The sequence below is a fragment of the Branchiostoma belcheri genome, unplaced genomic scaffold (assembly GCF_001625305.1).
Source record: "Branchiostoma belcheri isolate BF01 breed outbred unplaced genomic scaffold, Haploidv18h27 scaffold2, whole genome shotgun sequence".
NCBI lineage: Eukaryota > Metazoa > Chordata > Leptocardii > Amphioxiformes > Branchiostomatidae > Branchiostoma > Branchiostoma belcheri.
In genome coordinates, this window is record NW_017803490.1 from 5,896,411 (window position 1) to 5,915,882 (window position 19,472).

The window sequence follows — 19,472 nt, forward strand, 5'->3', positions numbered from 1 at the left end:
AAAGTTACAGCCGTGCTCCCACCTTGCTTTCGTTGAGTGTTACTCTACCAGACTAGTAGAGTGAGACTGCAAGGTCTAGTATTGTATATTTAGTACTCCAGTTGTACTACAGTCACATTTCTCAGAGAGATGATTTTACAATGCCTGCAAAGCTGGTGTGTTACGCCGAAAGGCGGTTATACTGGCTATACAGATACAGATATACAGATACAATGATACAGTATCAGCCGTGACCCCACCTTGCTTTCGTTGAGTGTGTTGATGAGTTCCTCGTCGTCCAGGATGTTACCCTGGGAGTGGAACAGCAGTTTGAGGATGCGGTCCTCGATGGCCTTCAGCTGGTTCTTGTCGGCGTTGATCCTCACAATCAGCTGGTTCCTCTGCTCCTCCAGGTCAGGCCGCTCCAGACTAGTCACATCTCTGCAAACAAACAGTTTACAGTTAGTTAATCTTCAGATTCTGTAACAGTTTCACTTGCTGCCTTTTTGGCTGTTCTAAGATAATTCTTTTCTGCCTCTTTCTTTGAAACAATGATGGCAATGTTTGATGATTGATGATGTTCCATAACCATTACTGTCAAATTTGTATTGGTTATAGAGTTAGGCAGCAGGGAGAAAGTTAAAAATACAATGTACTTCACTGGTCATATCTCTGCAACCACACGGTTCACTTGGTTAATTAATTTTCAGCCATTGGTCTTCTTCTTTGAGTTTGAAAGGAGTAGCAACCAAAGTTTAGCTTTCAAAACTGCTACAAGTTGTCATCTGTTGCTGAGAGAAGTTCATGTCCTTCAAGATTAGTAAAATGCAGAGGTTGCAAGTAGTAAAGTCTCCATGTAGTCTAGGGATTAGGATTTGTGGCTTTAGTTTAACCCGCATGTCCTGGGTTTGATTCTCGGCATGGGAACCACTGTGTAGTTCAGGTCAGGATTCGAACCCAGGATTCGAACCCACAAACCCAATTCACTGATCTCAAGGCTAAAAGGTCCAGACTATATTGTACATTGTAGTTTGATCATTAAGTTGATAGGGCTTGAACCCCACTGTTACACCTACTTTTCATTTCTGATACATTGTATACTTACTGTACATGTATGACATACCAACATTTACAGCAAAGCACCTAAAAATTAAAAATGAAATCTGCCAGACGTACCCCAGCAGCTGATCCTCCAGGCCAGACTTGGTGACAGTGAAGTTGATGATGGTGACCTTAATGCACACCTCGGGTAGGTAGTGCGGGTTGGCCATCTTGGTCGTCATGTAGAACTTGAAATTCTTGTCGTAGTCCACGTCGCTGTCTCCCAGACGAATCAGAAGCCTTCCGCCCTGTACGAAGGTCTGCTTCAGGAGGATCGGTTCAAGCGCTGGATCCAGCGATTCTCCGAGCTCTTCGAGTAGCACGGGCATGCCCAACCGGATGGCGTTCTCCAGCGTACGCAGGAAGTCTTTGTCGGTGAGCTTGATGATCTTGAGGCCGTTTCGCGCCTCCTTGTTTCGGACCCAGCGGTTGGCTTGCTCCTGCGGGTCGATCATGAGTGGCCAGCGCCGGCCGCGCGTCACCATGATGGCATTCTCGATGGAGACGTTGTCACGTGGCAGCCCGTCCACGTTCCACTGACGGATCTCGTAAGGATCGGCCATGACGCTGGACAGGGACAGGTTCTGTGAAACAGGGATTTCCAACTCCTCGCATCTCTGGGCCCAACCATCTACAAGCTGGAAATACAATAGAAAACTTAGTAAACTTAACCCTGCGTACATGTGTTGTGATTTTTACTTTATTTTTTATTTTAATTTTAATTCAATTGTAACACGACAATACACTGACCACCCAGGCAGCATAGCTGATTTCGGGTGCCAAACAGTACAAAGATTAACACACACAATATAACATACTAATACAATAAACTAACAAGTACGACAAAAGCTAAAATCAATCAATTAACAGTATAAACTTACAACAGACTTAAGTACAAAGCATAATTAAGTATTCAATCAAGATAATACTGTTTTGGAGGTCAGAGGTCATGGACAATTAAATATAATACAATATGTGAGTAAGTATATAAAGAAGATTTATTTATTTATTTATTTCTGTCTTCTTTATAAAGTTTTAAATCAATAAACCAGTCATCATCAACTGATCACAAATAGTTACCTGTTGTCTGTATATGTTTGTGAAGGCGCCATAGTACGCCACGCAGGCTGCGGCCACGAACACGTTCCCGACGACGTTCCCCAGGTCGCGCTCAAACTCGGCCACGTTAATCGTCCAACGGTCCTGCTCGTCCGCCAGGGCAGTGGTGAGTTTGCCGGCACGCTTCAGTCGTGCCTGGGTCAGCGACATCTGCTTGACCAGTCGATCTTTCTCAGCCACGCTGTGATCGTACAAGGCCTGCAGCTCTGCAATCTGGACAAAATAGAAACTTTCAGCAACTGGTCTAGCTGCACAATCAAAACATCGGTTTCCTACAATTTAAAAAATACAGCAAACAAAAATGTTACAATGTGCCTGTCCTGACTTGTGTAATATTTTATGACCTATTCTTCTAGTAACTGTCAATACAAATGCAAGGTTACAGTACAGTTGTACATCTAAGAATAACAATTTGACACAGAAACAATTTACTGTTCGTATTACTAAGAAATTCTGACATTCAACACACTACATCAAACACTAGGGCTCTATTATGATAATGCTAGTAGTTAATTCTTGAATGCCATTATCCAGTTATGTTCTCTTCAAGTGCAATTTATCTTTTGTCAAATATGTAGATCAGCAATCAGACAACATTTTGAACTGCTTCATTGGCTCCACCGCTCAGGTGTCACCAAAATCCACAAATTTAAAAGAAAATTGTATGTTGCTTAAGTGCATTACCTGGTCCTCTACTTCCTTCAGCTTTGCCTGTTTCTCTGCCAGAGTTGCCATGGTAGCGTCCAGCTCGGCCTGCGCTGCGTTAAGACGTTCCCTCTTGGGCTCCACTTGGCGGAAAATCCTGGCGTACAGGTCCATGGCACGCACCCACATGCACATGGACTTACAGGCCTGTGGACCAGATAGTCTCAGTTAGAACAGATACAAACATACAGGTCCATGGCAAGGACCCACATGTACATGGACTTACAGGCCTACAGACGAGACAGTACCAGGTTAGAACAGATACACACAGTTTAACAAAGTAAAGCTTGCATAAGGACACTTATTTTTTTCAAACTCAAAGTTGTAGGACTGATTGCACAACGTTTCATCACTGAAGTGTCAGATCAAGGAACTAGAAAAGGTCGATCAGCTTGAAAAATTTATGCCCCTTGTAGAGATCCACACAAAAAAGGCTAGGGTTGGTAGTTTTTTTTAGGATTTGTTGGGAAACAGAAAACACAACTGTTTTCCCTAGGCCTTACCTTGGATGTCTTCTCCACAATCTCTGGCACAAAGTTTGGATTGTCGATGTATTTCTTCAGTTTATTGAGCAGAACGTTGGGGATGTTGTCTTTGTCATAGTCCAGTAGACGCTTCAGGAAGTTGGGGTCACCAAGAAGGGTTTTTGCTGATGCCCAGTCCGTCCTGGGGAAAGAAACATTGTCAAGTTAACTGTAATGTCACCTTAAGTCTCATTTCCTTTCTATAAGTCATATTACAACTACAGGCATAAATGGATGCTACAATGTATAGAGCATATTCATGACACATATTGCTGTGTCTGTTGCCATGTTGACATTCTATATTTTGCATTTCATTGAAGTATAGGCCAAGTGTTTTTGTTTACCCTCTTTGAATGTCTACAGCTCCAAGAAAACATTCAAGAAGAATACTAATAGAAACTTCCTCATAAAACACAAAAATGCTGCATTAAGTCACACATTTAGAACCTTCTGTCTGAAACAAAATTTACCTCACATCCATAAAACCACTCATCTAAGACTTAAAGTGTGTCATCAGCATGATTTTGAATAAAAAATATTTCCAAGTCTGAGGTCTTACTTTGCTTTGAGTAGAATACAGATGGCCTCCATGACAGTCATCACCATGTCTGGTGGTTTGTTGAACACCTTGAGTTCAGAGATGTCCGACTTGTCCAGGGCGTCCAGAGCCTTCTGAGCAGCGTCCAGTGCCGGTAAGGCCTCGTCCAGGTCCTTCTGTGCATCATCAGCGATGGCCTGGGTCTCTTCTGCCTTAACACGAGCTACGGCCTCGTCTTCCTGTACCACTCTCCGTACCTGTGACATGTTTATCTTATTGTTAGATTTTGTTCAAGTAATGTAAACCTTAGCTAGCCTTCTGTAATTTTAGTTAAGGCTAATTGTAAGGGCAAATATATTCGTAGGAATTTAGTGACAGTCACTATTTAATATTATCACTTATCAGATTCCAATTTTCTATCGTACTGTATCAAATAAATGTTAAATGACTATTGAATTAGGGACTCCAGGAAGATTATTAACCGGATGTTTGTAAACAAAAAGAATCAGTTTTGTTTTTGTAAATGTATTGGACCTATGGGAGGGATTGTATGATGTAATTCAATTTAATATATATCATTAACATTGCAAACCGTATAATGGTCAGGCTTCCTTCCACCCACCATGCAACCAGAACAATTAGCAAGGACGGACACAAACCCACAACTCAGCCACCCAAAACAATACTTTAATCTGCAACAAGCCCACCTGATCAGCCTTCTCCTGGTCGACCACCAGTTTCTCCATGAGAGGATAGACGCAAACCCACAACTCAGCCACCCAAAACAATACTTCCTTACCCGGAAGTAATAATAAAACAAGCCCACCTGGTCAGCCTTCTCCTGGTCGACCACCAGTTTCTCCATTTTAAATAAACAAACAAACAAACAAACAAACAAACAAACAAGCCCACCTGATCAGCCTTCTCCTGGTCGACCACCAGTTTCTCCATTTTAAATAAACAAACAAACAAACAAACAAACAAACAAACAAACAAACAAACAAGCCCACCTGATCAGCCTTCTCCTGGTCGACCACGAGTTTCTCCATGAGAGCGTCTGTGTCCTCAGACTTCTGCTTGAGTTCCGGCTCCAGCAGGGTGAGCTCTTGCTCCATGTTAGCCACCAGCTCGTTAGTCTCCAGGATCTTCTCCAGACCGTTCTTCACACGATCACGCGCCGTCACCAGTTGTCTGTAGGAGATATCAGCTCAGACATTAGTTCAACTGTTAAACACTTTTTGTTTTGAAGAGCTGCAATGGCATGTAATACTAGTATGTCAGCAGAATGTACTGAGATCTATCCAAATTTTCAACTTCAGTCTTTGTCAAGGAACCTGCTGATTTTTAAGAAACAACCATTGATAGAAAAACAACATGCTAATTTGCATTATTTGCATAAATATTGTTTTTGCTCTGTTGCCTCTTCTCCAAACAAATAAGGTCAATGACCTGAACCAGATGTCTGTCACCATGGCAACTATTGTTGAATTACATCATGTTGCAATTTTATAGCAGGAGGGATTTAGACTCATGTCACCGTATATATGATTGTAGTTTTATGAAGCTTATACATTGTAGTTGATTATCACAGGTTTACTGGTCCAAACAAAAAAAGAAGACAATTCATAAGTTCTACCCACTTTTTCTTCTCCCCCAGCATGCTGAGGTAGAGGTTGATGAGTTCCAGGTAGCTGGTGGGAGTGGTGTAGTACCGGCGCCGCAGCTCTGCGTAGAACCTCTCCGACATGTCAGTCACACTCACGTGAATCTCCATACACATTTCCGATATCTTCTCTTTCATCTCATCCGAGCCCAGGTCCACCTGCACAAAATGTTCAGAGTCTAGTAAACTGGTTGCATGTACAAAATGAGTAATAAATTGGTGGACGTACCATCACTACTACATGTACCAAACACTACATGTACATGTGTAAGTACAATGATCATTGTATCCCATACCAGCTCAGAAAAGGACAAGAAATAGTCATGTCTTCAAGTATCAGAGTTATCAACCAAGAATTGTTTGGGGGTGGTGGGGTGGTATTAGCTGCTATTAGCAACTCTAGCTTGTACAAAATGTACAAAATGACTATTAGTAACTAGAAGCTAAGGTAACATTTGCAAAGTAAATGCGTAATGTTAACCTTCAAATGGTACTAAACTATTGAACACAGGGTGTCTGCTACTGTAACAGTACTAGTTGCCATGGTGACAGATGTCTGGTCCAAAGTGGTTGCGTGGCTGCAAAGCTGGTGTGTTACGCTGAATGGCGGTTATACCAGCTATGCAGATACAGATACTCTCCAAGCAGAGGTTTGGGTTTTGGATTTTTTTGGCATGTGCTGGGTGGAACAAAAAATTTCAGTCCAAAAAAGAAACCCTGATAAAAAAGCCTAAAAACACGACAAAAATAACCCAAACCTCTGCTTGGAGAGTAGATACAGATACAGATATTATTACCTGCTCAAAGAATGTCTGTGACACGGAAAGCAGCGCCTCCCGTGGCCACTGGACGAACCAATCGATGGTGCAGCAGTTGACAAGCGATGGGAACATACGACAGCGGGAGCGGAAGGCATCGCCGACGGGGCTCATGCACAGCACAATGTGCAGGTTGTTGCGAACTTGACCAATGAAAAAGTTGAAGATGGCGTCACGGTCCCCTTCCGATATCCCAGCCTCCTTTGCTTTTGGGCGTGTGCCAGCGAGGACTTTCTCAAACTCATCGGCTTCAAACAGGTTGGGGACCTGGAATATAGTCAAAGTCAAACTTTATTGCACCAGGTACAATGTATAGCAAGCGTTTCTGAGTACATGATATCTACTTGTAGCTGATATCTACTCTAATGTCTTCAGTAATGCTTATAAGTTATATGTATCAAAACTAGCACTATAGATACTATTTTGTGAATGTCATATAATATTATATGGAACATTGGTAGGATCAGACTTGTATAATGTATCTGAGGGAGGGGGGCACTTGAGGTAGCAGAACACAGTTTTTCCCTTATAGGGATTTCTATAGTTGAGGACCCCAAGGTGACAAGGTGGTAAAAATTATAGTAGGGTGAACTAGAGAAACACAACCAACTAGTATGTTGAAATTTACAGTATAATCTGCAAAATAACTGAAAACAAAGATGATTTTTCAACATTTGACGACCTCTTTTATAATTGGCCTCAACTGAACTACAGCCACTCACCCTGAAATGCATATACACAGTCAAACAGGAAAAACTTCACAATCCAAATCATACAGTCTGAAAGCTGACATACATTTGTATTTCATATCCTCAACCAAGTGTAAGCCGACTTGTTGGTGCTACATTGTACTTACCTCTCCAGAGTTCAAGATGTTGTTGATGTCTTCAAGGAACTCTTCCACCACGATCTGGGTGTCAGTGAAGAGGAAGACGGTGTTCTCTCCCTTCAGACCAGCCATGTCGTACAACTTCTTCAAGTCCTCGTGGAAGGCGTCGTAGTTGTACCCTCGACTGAGCTCGATCTGGAAACAGTTGTATCCACAGATGTGACAGGCCAGGCGGGTGAGGGACTGTTTCCCCGTGCCCCCCACCCCCACGAGAAGTGCATTCCCGCGCTCCTGCCGAATCATGCGCACGATACGGGACACGTGCTGGATGGCGTCTACGAAGAACACCAGCTTCATCTCCTTGGAGGAGGACATGTTGTAGTCGTCTAAGTAGTCGCCCAAGACGTTCTTCAGTTTCTTCATGTCGCTGAGCTCCTCGTAAGTGCGGTCGTTCGCCGGAGCGCCCATCTTGATAAAGTCGCCAAAGATGATGGGGCTGTTCACAAACGTCTCCGGTTCAACGTTCTGTGTGGAAAACATGTCACAGAAATTAAAGCAAAGTCTTCTCAAGCACAAGTTGTATAAAATGCATAAAAAGTGCATAAAATGTTACACTGTTCTAATAAAATATAATGTCACTTGAGTACAAGAAGTCTGAAACATCCACTGCTTAATGAGCACTTTATGTACAATGAAAATGACTAATTATGTGTTACGGCTAATGTAATGATTATGAATTACATGTACGTTGATTTTGGGTGACTGCAGATGGATTACAAAGACTGAAAAGGCCTGATTACACCCTACAAAAAAGGGCATGCAGACCCTCATAGTAAACTGTTGACAAACCTGTCCAAAGTGCTTGGATGACATTTCTGACAGGATGGTGTTGAAGAACAGTTTGTCCTCATCGTTGATGAGACGATCGTGGAAGACACGCTGACACTCGTGGCAGAAGAGTCTGAAGATGTGCAGCTGCTCACGGATGGTCCCGGCATCACTCTGCAGGATACCTGAAGGACAAATATCATCAGTTGTCTTGTCATCATGATTTGAACTTTATACTATTAAAGAAAGCAGGCTTAAACAAGACACATATTCCTGTCTTTCTGCATATCAGGTCTATATGAAAAATAACAAAGTAAGGATGTTGTTTTGCATACTAATTATCATAAATCACCTACAAGATGATTCATTTATGAAATCCTAAAAAAGGTAAAGACCAACGCCTCATTCACACACACACAACATTGACCCACACTCTTTAATACTTCATTACACAAATCACAGAAATACTGCTTAACAATAACATTCTGAAGAACAACAGACGATAAACCGGTGAGTGAGTGAGTGAGTGTGAGTGAACATACAACAACAACCACATTTCTCCTTCTCACCTTGGATACACTTGGACAGATCTCTCAGGTTGAAGACGTAGTGTGACTTGGCGGGGGTCGGGAGGAGGTCTGTGCTGAGACGTTCATAGATCTCCACAGCCGCCGACACTACAGACTCCACACTCTGCTTCACAGGAGCAGGGAAATCCTTCAGGAACCCTGACAGGATGGCCTGGAAAGAACATCAACATCAGATTTATATCTTTTGATTATCTTTCTTTTTTTTAGTTATCTAGGATAGACCAGGTGAGTGACCTAATGCACAGATTCACAGTGGTACCCAGGACATACATGTACAAAGGCCAACATTTGCTTGGGAGCAAATACAACATATTTCAGTCCATCTCCCTCCTCATAACAATATTTGCCCATACTATTACATGACCTATATACAAATGTATATAGGTCATGCTATGTTTACACAACAACCTCTAAATGCAATTTTGGTAATAATCAAGCGTTCTTCTGTACTCCAACTAAAATGTACATAATCCTCACATGGTGGAATCACTAAATCTAAGAAGTCTTCCATCCCCAAGGTGTTGCCAAAAACTGAAGGCCAACTTTGTGGTCTTACCTTGAAGATATGCTTGAGGCTGTGCTCTGAGGGTGATGGTAGACAGAGCATGCTGAAGTGGCGAATCAGGCGAGGGGTCACGGGGTTACGACCTCCACCAGGTGGGGCACAGGCCGCACACAAGGTCACATCCTGGAATCAACAATCCAATCAAGTTTGAATCAGATGACACAAAAAAACAGAAATAACTAATTGCATACACTGTCAGTTTGTATTCATAAGAAGAGATATATAAGCTTTAAACAATATTTAGAGTTATATGTTCAAAGGTTAGGTGTAACAAGACTTAGTCGTTCGATGTAACATAGCCAACTGATGCCACACTGTGTGCCTGCAAAGCTGGTGTGTTACACAAAGGGTGGTTATACGGGCTATACAGATACAGATATAGTACTCAAAATAGCCCTTTTCCGATACCTGTAGCTACAGATGTCTGGACCACCCCTCCGAGGTGTAGCCAAAAAAGGGATCCTCTATCTACTGTTGACTCTTGCTTAGGTGGAACATTCAGAATATCAACCACTATGAAGCAGGCTCCACCCCTGAGGCATCGCCAAAATGTGTCATTCTAACCTTGATCTCCTTCCAGAAGAGTTTCTCTCTGTCGTAGAAGCCCCCAAAGTCCTGGTACTGGCGCAGGAGCTCGATGGGTGGCTGAGAGCCGTAAGTGTCCAACTTGGGCATGTTCAAGTCATCGATGAAGATGACTACCTTCTTGTTGACGGGTGCACCTGTGAAAGAAAAAAAAAAGGAGCCTTGTTATACAATGTAAAAAGAAATTGCTCCTGTTTTGGTCATTGATGCTACATGTAAAAGGACCAATACAAAAAACTTGAAAATTCATGTCTATGTGGACAGGTGGTCACTATAGACAGGATTCTTAATGCGTCAATGCTAAAAATTATCCAAGGGTGACCTGGACCAAAATAAATGGTCATAATGGCCGAGTGGTTCTATAGGTAATGACTATGTACAGTTTTGACTGTATTTCACTCCCTTAGAGAGTTAGAAACTGTTAAGCACTCAGGCTTCCCAAATATATCCGAGACATGATAACAAATAGTAACTGTACAATGATCATGAAGACATCCTTTGAAACATTGTTGTAATAAAATGAAGACTGATATGAATTCAAAACAAAAACATACCGAGGATGTTCTTTCTCTTTTTCTCCAGTTTTCCTTCCACGATCTCCTGAGTGCGTTTGCTGCTGGTCTGTGCTGAGAAGTTGATGGTGACAGGCACATAGCCTTTAGGTTCTGCCAGGTCATTCAGGATAGCTCGGGCTATCACAGACTGGGGAGGGTGGTGGCAAATTATAGCATTTAGTATCAGTGGACTGTGTACAGGCTAGAGCAAGTGAGAGCATAGTTTACTGTAATATTGTCAGATGTTCAATATATATCTGTTCATAGTTTTTGTATTCTTTATGTTCAAGACAGCTAGTGGTCTTAGGGACTATTGCTTTCAGTTAAGTATAGTAATTTACATTTGATAAACTGATACTCAATATACATTGTCGTACAAATAATGTACAATAATCTAAATTAGTGTAAAAAATACAGTTTGTAAGACTATGGTTAAAGTAAAATTAAAATTTATTGGGCAAACAGGACTAGATCATACATAAACTCATTTTGTGGGAACACAATTACAAAAAGAGAAGCCCTGAACTTTCAAGGAAGAGCTAATTAAGCAAATTCATAGAAGTTAGACAGAAACCTGGATAGAAATACCTTGCCTTTAGTTATAGAGGACAGGAAGAAGAGAAGAGGTACAGTCAGGGAACAGTTCCAAGTAAGTTCTGCAGAGTGAGTGAGAAAGAAAGAGAGACAGAGAGATGACAAACTACTAATAAACTTAGACTTGATACCAATAACTGTTACAACTACAGCTCTCTTGACACAGCTAAAACACATGTCCCTACCTTTCCCACACCAGTAGTGCCCGTGTACAGCACAGATCTCCCCACATGTATGTTACATGTATGTTACATGTATGTTAGATGTTACATGTCTGTTACATGTCTGTTACATCTATGTTACACATGTCCTTACCTTGCCCACACCAGTGGTCCCCGAGTACAGCACAGATCTCCCCACAGCTAGCAGTTTCTCCAGCAGGTAACCGAAGCGGACCGTATCGATGGTGGGAACCAGGATGTCAAAGAAGGGAACCTCGGCATTGTAGTTGAAGACTGGAACTCTCTTCTCCCAGATGTCCATCCGCTTGGAGTCAAAATCGATGAAGCAACTCCACAAGTCACCTCCGGCATACAGCTGTTAGTTGAGGGAGAGTCAAAATACTCAGTTCTAAATTTTTTTAATGGAGAGGAAATTGGAACGTCCTTGCTATATCAATAGATGTTGAAACGAAAAAATGTTATCATCACTGACAGAAAACAATGTAATGCTAGCTACAGTGGAGTATGTTCCAAGAAATTACATGCACATACTCTAACTAGTAACTACACTTATTTTTCTTTCATATGATGGAGTTCCCTAAAGTTCCCTTTGATAATAAGGTATCTTGCAGTAAATCCGACTAAACAGTGGCATGTAACTTGTATAGTTTCTGTGTAAAGGCATGTCAAGTTACTATGTTGCCCATTTTGTTGTCTCTGTGATGATCTCCCACAATAAAAAGGCTTTATATCTAAAAAAAATGATAATAAATTAACTGCAAATCACTCATGATTTTGACAGTGACGTGAAATCTAGCTGCCAAAAACTAAATATTGAAATGAAAATTCAGCACCAAGGACAGGGGAACTTGTGGGTTAAAGATGACATATTCAGTACCAAGGACAGGGAAACTTGTTGGTTAAAGATGACATATTCAGCACCAAGGACAGGGAAACTTGTTGGATAAAGATGACATATTCAGTACCAAGGACAGGTAAACTTGTTGGTTAAAGATGACATATTCAGCACCAAGGACAGGGAAACTTGTTGGATAAAGATTACATATTCAGCACCAAGGACAGGGAAACTAGTTGGTAAAAGATGGCATATTCAGTACCAAGGACAGGGAAATTTGTTGGTTAAAAATAGTTACTGTACCTTTGCATCAGGGTTGTCTTCCATCTGTTGTCGCACGAAGGTTTCGAACGGATCGAAAAACTGCTCCAGAAGGTTCCCTCCCACAGACCACAGGTAACAGAACACAAACACGGTACAGATGAGGGGGTGGAGCTTAGCTGGGTCCTGCTTCAGGTCAACATCCTTCCCGACCAATAGGAGCGACTCTAACAGGCAGCATAGGGTGTTCACCTTACTGATGTCAACCTGGAAACAACACATCATGATTATTACCTATGCTTACATTTTGGAATCAGTAGTCCTAACCACTAACCCAGAACATTTTACTACATGTTGACAAAAAGATAAAATTGTTGTCGATTTTACATCAGTAATGATTACTTGTTCAGAATATACTTTTGAAAAACTTTAAAATCATTAGCAAGACTTAATCAATTCCATGTTGCAAAGCTTATTAAAACTCAAAGGTCTACATCTCTGATAACATTGCTTTGTACTGTAGCTTTTTGAGCACTGTCTTACGTTTATATTTTGTGTGAGGGCAATGAGGAAAAAGCCTGTAAATGTGCAATGTCTGTGCTATACTACAGCATATCTGAATGTAAACTTTCGTTTATTTTTTAAAGGAGAGTGAATAGTGGTAGAAATGTCTGTAACTCTGTTGGACTAAACCAAGATTTATAAGACTTGCATTCTTGGATGAGTAACCTTCATAAACATATTCTTACAGCATATTATGCTTACCTGATTGATGGCCTGCACACATTTCTTGTTGACGAACTGCAGGCCCTTCTCCACGTACTGGTCAAATAGCTCCATGATGTACGCCTGCGTCTCCTCTTTGAACTTTGACCCACGTTCCGCCATCCATTTCTGCACGTAGGGCCTCCATCTCAGTTCATCAGGGTCCACATACACCATGCCACATCTGTGTGAAATAATTGCAATGTTATTAATTATATCAACATTTTTCATGCTAATTTGCACGTGAATTGATTAAGGATCATTCTAAGTTGTCCCAAGCATGCAAAGTATTATACAACATTTGCATAATGTTATATCAACATTCCTAATGCTAATTTGCAAGTCAAATGAATATGGATCATTCTAAGTTGTCCCAAGAAAGCAAATATTTTAAACATTTGCATCGGGGGACAACTTAGAACTAGTCCCAATTCTATGTCTAGTGTTGGAAGTTAAAGTTCAGTCTTTATTTCATAATGATTTGTACCAACACAGATGAACTTTCATGCTAACTTAGAACTAGATTTGCCAGTCATATATATGCAAGTCAAATGATAAAGGTAGACGTCTAAATTATGCCAAGTATGCAAATATATGATCACACATAGCTTATTTGCATACTGTGGACAGCTATTTGTGAGTTGTCCCAAGTATGCAAATTAGTCCTTTGCCTATATATAGCTGCAGCAATGCCTACCTGCTGACAGTGGCAGGTGAAGCCACAGCCAAGTCCTGCACCTCGAACACCATGTGGATCCAGGGGGACAGTTTGATCCGCTCGCTGTTGGCCAGACAAAGCATCTTGTTGTCGTCCAGCACAGTGTTCATGTTCTCGATCCACAGAGCGTCGACAGGGCCGTCACAGATCACCCACTTATGGTCGTCACTCGTGTCACTGGATGCTTCTCTTACCTGGATGGGGGAAAACATACCGTCTTATAGAAATGCTGAATGTATTTTTAAGCAAATGTAACTGTTAATTCTCTGTTTACATCATGTAGGCCTCTCCAAGCAGAGTGGTGGGGGAATGATTGTTTGCTTTTTATACTTATGTGGCCGTTTTTTTGTCGCTACCCCCAGCAATGGTGGCCAGCGACCTTCTCTGGCTAATGGATACTGTCTTGCCACCGAAAGGGATCTGCTTGGAGATTAGACCTAGTCTACTAGCAGTTATTTAACACCTTTCCTACAACTTCCTGGAACTTTTAAACAATAGCTAATTTGTATTCTATGTGCAGGAATAACGCTTATCAGATTATCTAGTATATGTTTTACTTATCAACTACATGTATGCTTCCAACAAGATAGATGTTGTACAAGCTAACAGTGATAACTTAAACGTCATGTAGAGTGCAGGACATGTTGCCAGCAAGCCTGTATATCTAGGAATGACACAGTTTTCCCAGTCATGTACTTACACAGATGCCCATGAGTCCATCCTTCCACTCCAGTGTAAGAGGGTCCACCTCTCCGTACAGCTCACCCATAGTGATGGACTTGGGGTTCAGCGTGTACAACCTTACAGGCTGGTACTGAGGGTTGCCCAGGTCTGCAACCAACAGAACAACAAATATTTCAATTTTTTCAACTCCAAGCATAAATAAAAAGAATTTTCTTGGTAAAGGTGGAATTACTGGATGCTTTGGATGCTGTGTCATTAATTTTGTAATGACGCAGACTTTCAGTAGTTAAGTTTTTACCCTCTTCCATAGTTCCTGCTGTATCGGATTCAGAGCAGCCAGAAACAAGACCTATCTATAGATTTAAGTGGATATCGAGTAGGCATTCTGAACATATCATGATCACATATATGCAAACACTTCCAAAAACGTAATTATAACCTTGTTGGCAAAAGTACCCGAGCTAGGCTTTAAGATCAAATGACTGAAAATTGCTCATTATCTAGTTCTAAAAAAAAAACACAAATAATACCCCCACCCCTAAAGTGTTGCCAAAAATGTTTTTTCTAAAAAAAATTTTTCCAAAAAATTTTTTTTTCTAAAAAAAATGTAAAAATGTTGAAAGGAAGACTGACCTAGTTCCTTGAGTTTCCCCAGCGTATCTCCTAATGTGTGCAGGACCGTTGTCTTCCCTCCTCCGGTCGGTCCCACCAACATCACGCCGTGACGCACAAGCATCGTCTCAAACAGTTGGATGACTTTCTTGACAAATGGCGGCAGAGGCTGGCAGTTCTGGGCTTCGATGCACTCCTCTATCGTAGCCTGCAGTTGGCCGTAGTCATGCTCTGGGATCTCCACACCTGGGAACAAGTCTTGAAGGATGGCCTAAAACAGCAAACAACATTTTAAAATGTGTTAAACTTTGTGGGAATCATATTCTATAGTTTTTGAACTTTTGATTCAAGGCAAAGAAAAACCACTTGTCAAAATGATGTCCAAAGTGTCTCAAAGTTGATAGCAGAATGGTGATTTTATCAAGAAAGTTCAAGAACTTAACAACAGAAAGCTCAACTGTGTTTGGTAGAACTTTGTAGAAGACTTGATTTGATGCAAAAAAGAAAAAATCACTCATCAAAAACGATCAAGCAATGGTGGCCAAAAGTTGTTACTGGGATGGTGGATTTATCAAGAAAGTTTACAAATTTAATAAGAAAATTCAAGAACTTAATGACAGAAAGTTCATGAAAGTTTAGGAACTTTTTAAAACAACAACTGTTACAGAAAGAATCATTTCATGTAGGTACTGTACAATATCATACATGTGTAACAGCACCTGTCCTTGGTGCTGAAGTATCGATTTTAGAATCATCAGAATGTTCATGATAGTATTATTACATACTATCTGTAAAAATGTAAAAATAATTGATATACTGCTGCACACAAATTCTTTATGATCATACATCCATAACACATTGAATCTTTAAGAGAAATGCAGTATGATGCCATATACCCAATTCTAACACAGACCTGGAAAAGCTGGGCGTCATTCTTCAGGAACTTTGGCAGGTTGGAGTCACGCAGGGCTCGGATCAGCACCACGTCCTCCGGTTTGTCCGGGTTTTCTCGCTTCAGCGACCCGGCCATGACCAACACAGATTTCACCGCTCTCATCCCGAAGTCGTAGTGGTCCTGCTGGGACAGCTGCTCAGAACACAGCTTGTACATCTGCACCATCTTCTTAGCCAGCGGGCGGGACGACTCAAAACCTTCAGAGTACAGGATCACCTCCGCAATCAGACCTACAGGACACAAACATTACACACTGATGAATGACTAGTAGACACAATTTTAGATGGAGGGAATGGATCATAGATTGAAAGATAGAAGGATAGATGGATGGATGGATGGATGGATGGATGGAGAGATGGATGGATGGATGGATGGATGGATGGATGGATGGATGGGTGGATGGATGGATGGATGGGTGGATGGGTGTGTGGATGGATGGATGTATGGGTGGGTGGGTGGGTGGATGGAGAATGGATGGATGGAAAGAATGGATAGATGGAATGGATGGAAAGAAAGGATGGATGGGGAGAATGGATGGATGGAAAATGATTGTCTGGCTTATAATATGATATCTACTAAATGTTCTTCATACAATTCATATCCAGAGAAAGTGCAATCCAGAGAAAAATGTAACAAATAAAGATAGGTTGCCCCTAACCATAATCTGGCACCATCATGGCAAAAGGTCTGAAGAGGGCCTTGAGGTTGTCTGGCAGCTCAGTACGGCCTGCGTAGCCGGGGTTCATCGTGATGAAGGCAGCGCACGTCGGGTCCAGTTTGATCTCACGCCCCTCAAACATGAAGCGTGAAACCTGGAATACATCAAATCAGAACATCAGATGTAAGATCAATTGTGAAGAAAAATGATACATAAAAGATTCAACAAAAATCAGAGAAGTCACAGTGACCCCATTTCCTGTGTCTGACCTATTGACCTCCTGTCATTCAACCTGTCAACCTTCCCCACCCACAAGCTGTCAATTTACTTTGTCCAGACAGACACACAAACACACAGCTTAGCCACCAAAACAATACTTCTATACCCGAAATTATATAACTGTAAAAAGCAAAAGGAATATAGCAATACTTTAATCTACTAGACAGTGACATGTTTACCTTCGCTGCTTTAGCATTTCTGATGGTCAGCAGCTGCTGTGCGATCACAGACAACACCTCGATGTCGATTCTGTTGAACTCGTCAAAACAGCACCAGGCACCGGACTGGGCCAGACCAGAGAAGAACCGACCCATCATTTTGAAGTCCAGACCTGAGGAAAACATTGTACAATTTGGATGAACTCAGCATGATAGCAGAATGCACTGCACCTGCACAAAACCTGTAGATTGTGACTAGCACTTTGGCAGAATGCCCTACTGAATTTTTTTTTGAATATCATGTATTTAGGGATTCAAATGTTGTGTCATAAAAGATAATGTCTGCAACGGACAAATTCTGATGCAACGTTGATCCAACAAAAATGTGATAAATAAAAAAAGGACAGTGTTTTTTAACTCTCTACTTTGACTTAACCTTCTCCCTGCTGACTAACCCCATAACCAATACAGAACTGGTAACCAAATGGCTACTTCAGTGTGCTATAAAGTTAAGACTACGTACCTTCAGAGCAGTTGAAGACGACACACTGCTTGGACAGGGCCTTGGCGAGATCCTTGGTGGATTCTGTCTTGCCTGTACCGGCTGGGCCGGCTGGAGCCCCTCCCAGGTCTAACTGTAGCGCTCCCATCAGACACAGGTAACATTTGTCCTAAAACAACACACATGGTCAGAAAACTCCTCAAAATAAAAAGTTCTCAAAAAAGAAAGGCTAACCTGCAGAAAACTAGACCTTTTCTTTTACTCAGAAAGGCCAATTTATTTATATTTGTTTGAAAGCAAAATTAATACATTGTACATCATACTACACTAATTTTACCATACAAAATTTCTGGCCATTTGGCCCCAAAAATGAAGAAATTAAATCCACTTGACGAAATGGCACGAGGAGAAGAAGGAGAAGAAACTTCAGGAAAACCAAATTTTTGATTAATACATTTCATCTGCAAAATATAATTCAAGTTCAAGTTTCATGATAAATAATACTGAAATTACAGTATACTGTACATCTAAAGATATAAAAAAGACACGATTCTTTAGAATTTCAGAATTAAACACAGTTCAAGTATGTGACAAGAGAAACTTCCCTGAACCCCAATTTCAGCACCAAGGACAGGGACAGCTCTATTGAAAGAAACCTTTTGTCTTGACTACAGACAGACTTCCCTACATAACTAATACCACTGACTGTAACATGTTTGGCACCACTTTCACATCAATAAGAAAACTATGATAATCTCTTCATTATTGCATTTTAAGTTATAGATATTGAAGGGAAATGCTTAGATTGTGCTTACGGTGAGAGGCGTGATGACCAAACGTGGACAAGCGCCGAGGTACTCGTGTCCAGAGATGTACATGGAAGAAGAGCAGCGTACGACACTGTTGTCCAGGTCCAGGTCCCAATAGTACCTCAGTACCTTCTGCCAGTCAAAACTGTTCACACTGTCAACCTACGGAAAAAATCAACAACAATTCAGCAACACTGAAGGAAGGAGGGTTCTATGCTGGTGGAAAAATTTTCATTGAAGACCCAAGAAATATGTACTGGGTTTACAATCTTCTGTGAAGAAGTACACTGCAAAGAAGTAACAACAATAACAGTTAACACTGTGAAATGCTTTATCCAATTTAACTTTATTATCCATTATTGATTAGTATACATCAGAGAGTGATGAATACACAGGTGTCAATGATTCACCCCTTACCTCAGCCCTGATCACACAGAAGGTGTTAATGATTCTCCCCTTACCTCTGCCTTGACCATATCAGTCACAATGTCCCTGGCGTGGACATCAATAGTGATGAGGGCACCCAGGATGTTACGGGTCAGTTTGGGCAGTTCACCTCGGACCAGCTCAGCCAATCGGTTCAGTTGCTGAAAAAAGAACAGACGACGCCAACGTCAGTCAAGTTTATCTCATACTGTACTTAGAGTACGATTCTTGTAGGACTTGGGGTTCTATTTTGAGTGGCTTCTGTGACTTTGCAAGCCTTGCCAAGGTTTATATGGTACAAGTTATGTACATTTTTAGCTTGTTGTTACAGCCATATGCATATTAAATATCCTTAGTCTATACTCCATATACAGGTAGCTAACACATGCTGCTTGTAGAGGTCTCCAATAGAGTCACTTCTTTGCTACATTTGCCCAACAGAGCGGCAACAAGAAACGTTGTTCTTACTGCAAAGTTCTTGTCCTCCTGTTCCTGTAGTGCTTTCTGTCTGTCTCCGTCGCAGGTCAGTGCTTCGGTCAGGTCACGACACCACATGGTCTGTGAAACATTCAGGACAACCTGGAACATAGAAACAGAAACAGGACAGTTTATTTATTGATCTTAAAAAACAGTTGA

General features: G+C 41.3%; 1 protein-coding gene across 1 annotated transcript in view; it reads right to left on the reverse strand.

Moving 5' to 3' along the window:
• Positions 1 to 19,472, reverse strand: part of LOC109468769 (dynein heavy chain 6, axonemal-like) — a 48,443-nt gene that overhangs the window by 9,343 nt on the left and 19,628 nt on the right. Inside the window, exons 26-53 of the mRNA XM_019767090.1 lie at positions 19,305 to 19,415; positions 18,872 to 18,997; positions 18,417 to 18,572; positions 17,623 to 17,770; positions 17,121 to 17,272; positions 16,663 to 16,816; positions 15,963 to 16,234; positions 15,071 to 15,320; positions 14,454 to 14,584; positions 13,733 to 13,947; positions 13,036 to 13,219; positions 12,313 to 12,537; positions 11,308 to 11,529; positions 10,399 to 10,546; positions 9,824 to 9,981; positions 9,251 to 9,382; positions 8,674 to 8,845; positions 8,126 to 8,289; positions 7,304 to 7,801; positions 6,427 to 6,714; positions 5,607 to 5,788; positions 4,977 to 5,157; positions 3,988 to 4,223; positions 3,408 to 3,570; positions 2,884 to 3,051; positions 2,161 to 2,412; positions 1,156 to 1,718; positions 240 to 420 (exon numbers count right to left, since the gene is read on the reverse strand). Coding sequence (XP_019622649.1) covers positions 240 to 420; positions 1,156 to 1,718; positions 2,161 to 2,412; positions 2,884 to 3,051; positions 3,408 to 3,570; positions 3,988 to 4,223; positions 4,977 to 5,157; positions 5,607 to 5,788; positions 6,427 to 6,714; positions 7,304 to 7,801; positions 8,126 to 8,289; positions 8,674 to 8,845; positions 9,251 to 9,382; positions 9,824 to 9,981; positions 10,399 to 10,546; positions 11,308 to 11,529; positions 12,313 to 12,537; positions 13,036 to 13,219; positions 13,733 to 13,947; positions 14,454 to 14,584; positions 15,071 to 15,320; positions 15,963 to 16,234; positions 16,663 to 16,816; positions 17,121 to 17,272; positions 17,623 to 17,770; positions 18,417 to 18,572; positions 18,872 to 18,997; positions 19,305 to 19,415 — 5,832 coding nt within the window. The remainder of the gene's footprint in view (positions 1 to 239; positions 421 to 1,155; positions 1,719 to 2,160; positions 2,413 to 2,883; positions 3,052 to 3,407; positions 3,571 to 3,987; positions 4,224 to 4,976; positions 5,158 to 5,606; positions 5,789 to 6,426; positions 6,715 to 7,303; positions 7,802 to 8,125; positions 8,290 to 8,673; positions 8,846 to 9,250; positions 9,383 to 9,823; positions 9,982 to 10,398; positions 10,547 to 11,307; positions 11,530 to 12,312; positions 12,538 to 13,035; positions 13,220 to 13,732; positions 13,948 to 14,453; positions 14,585 to 15,070; positions 15,321 to 15,962; positions 16,235 to 16,662; positions 16,817 to 17,120; positions 17,273 to 17,622; positions 17,771 to 18,416; positions 18,573 to 18,871; positions 18,998 to 19,304; positions 19,416 to 19,472) is intronic.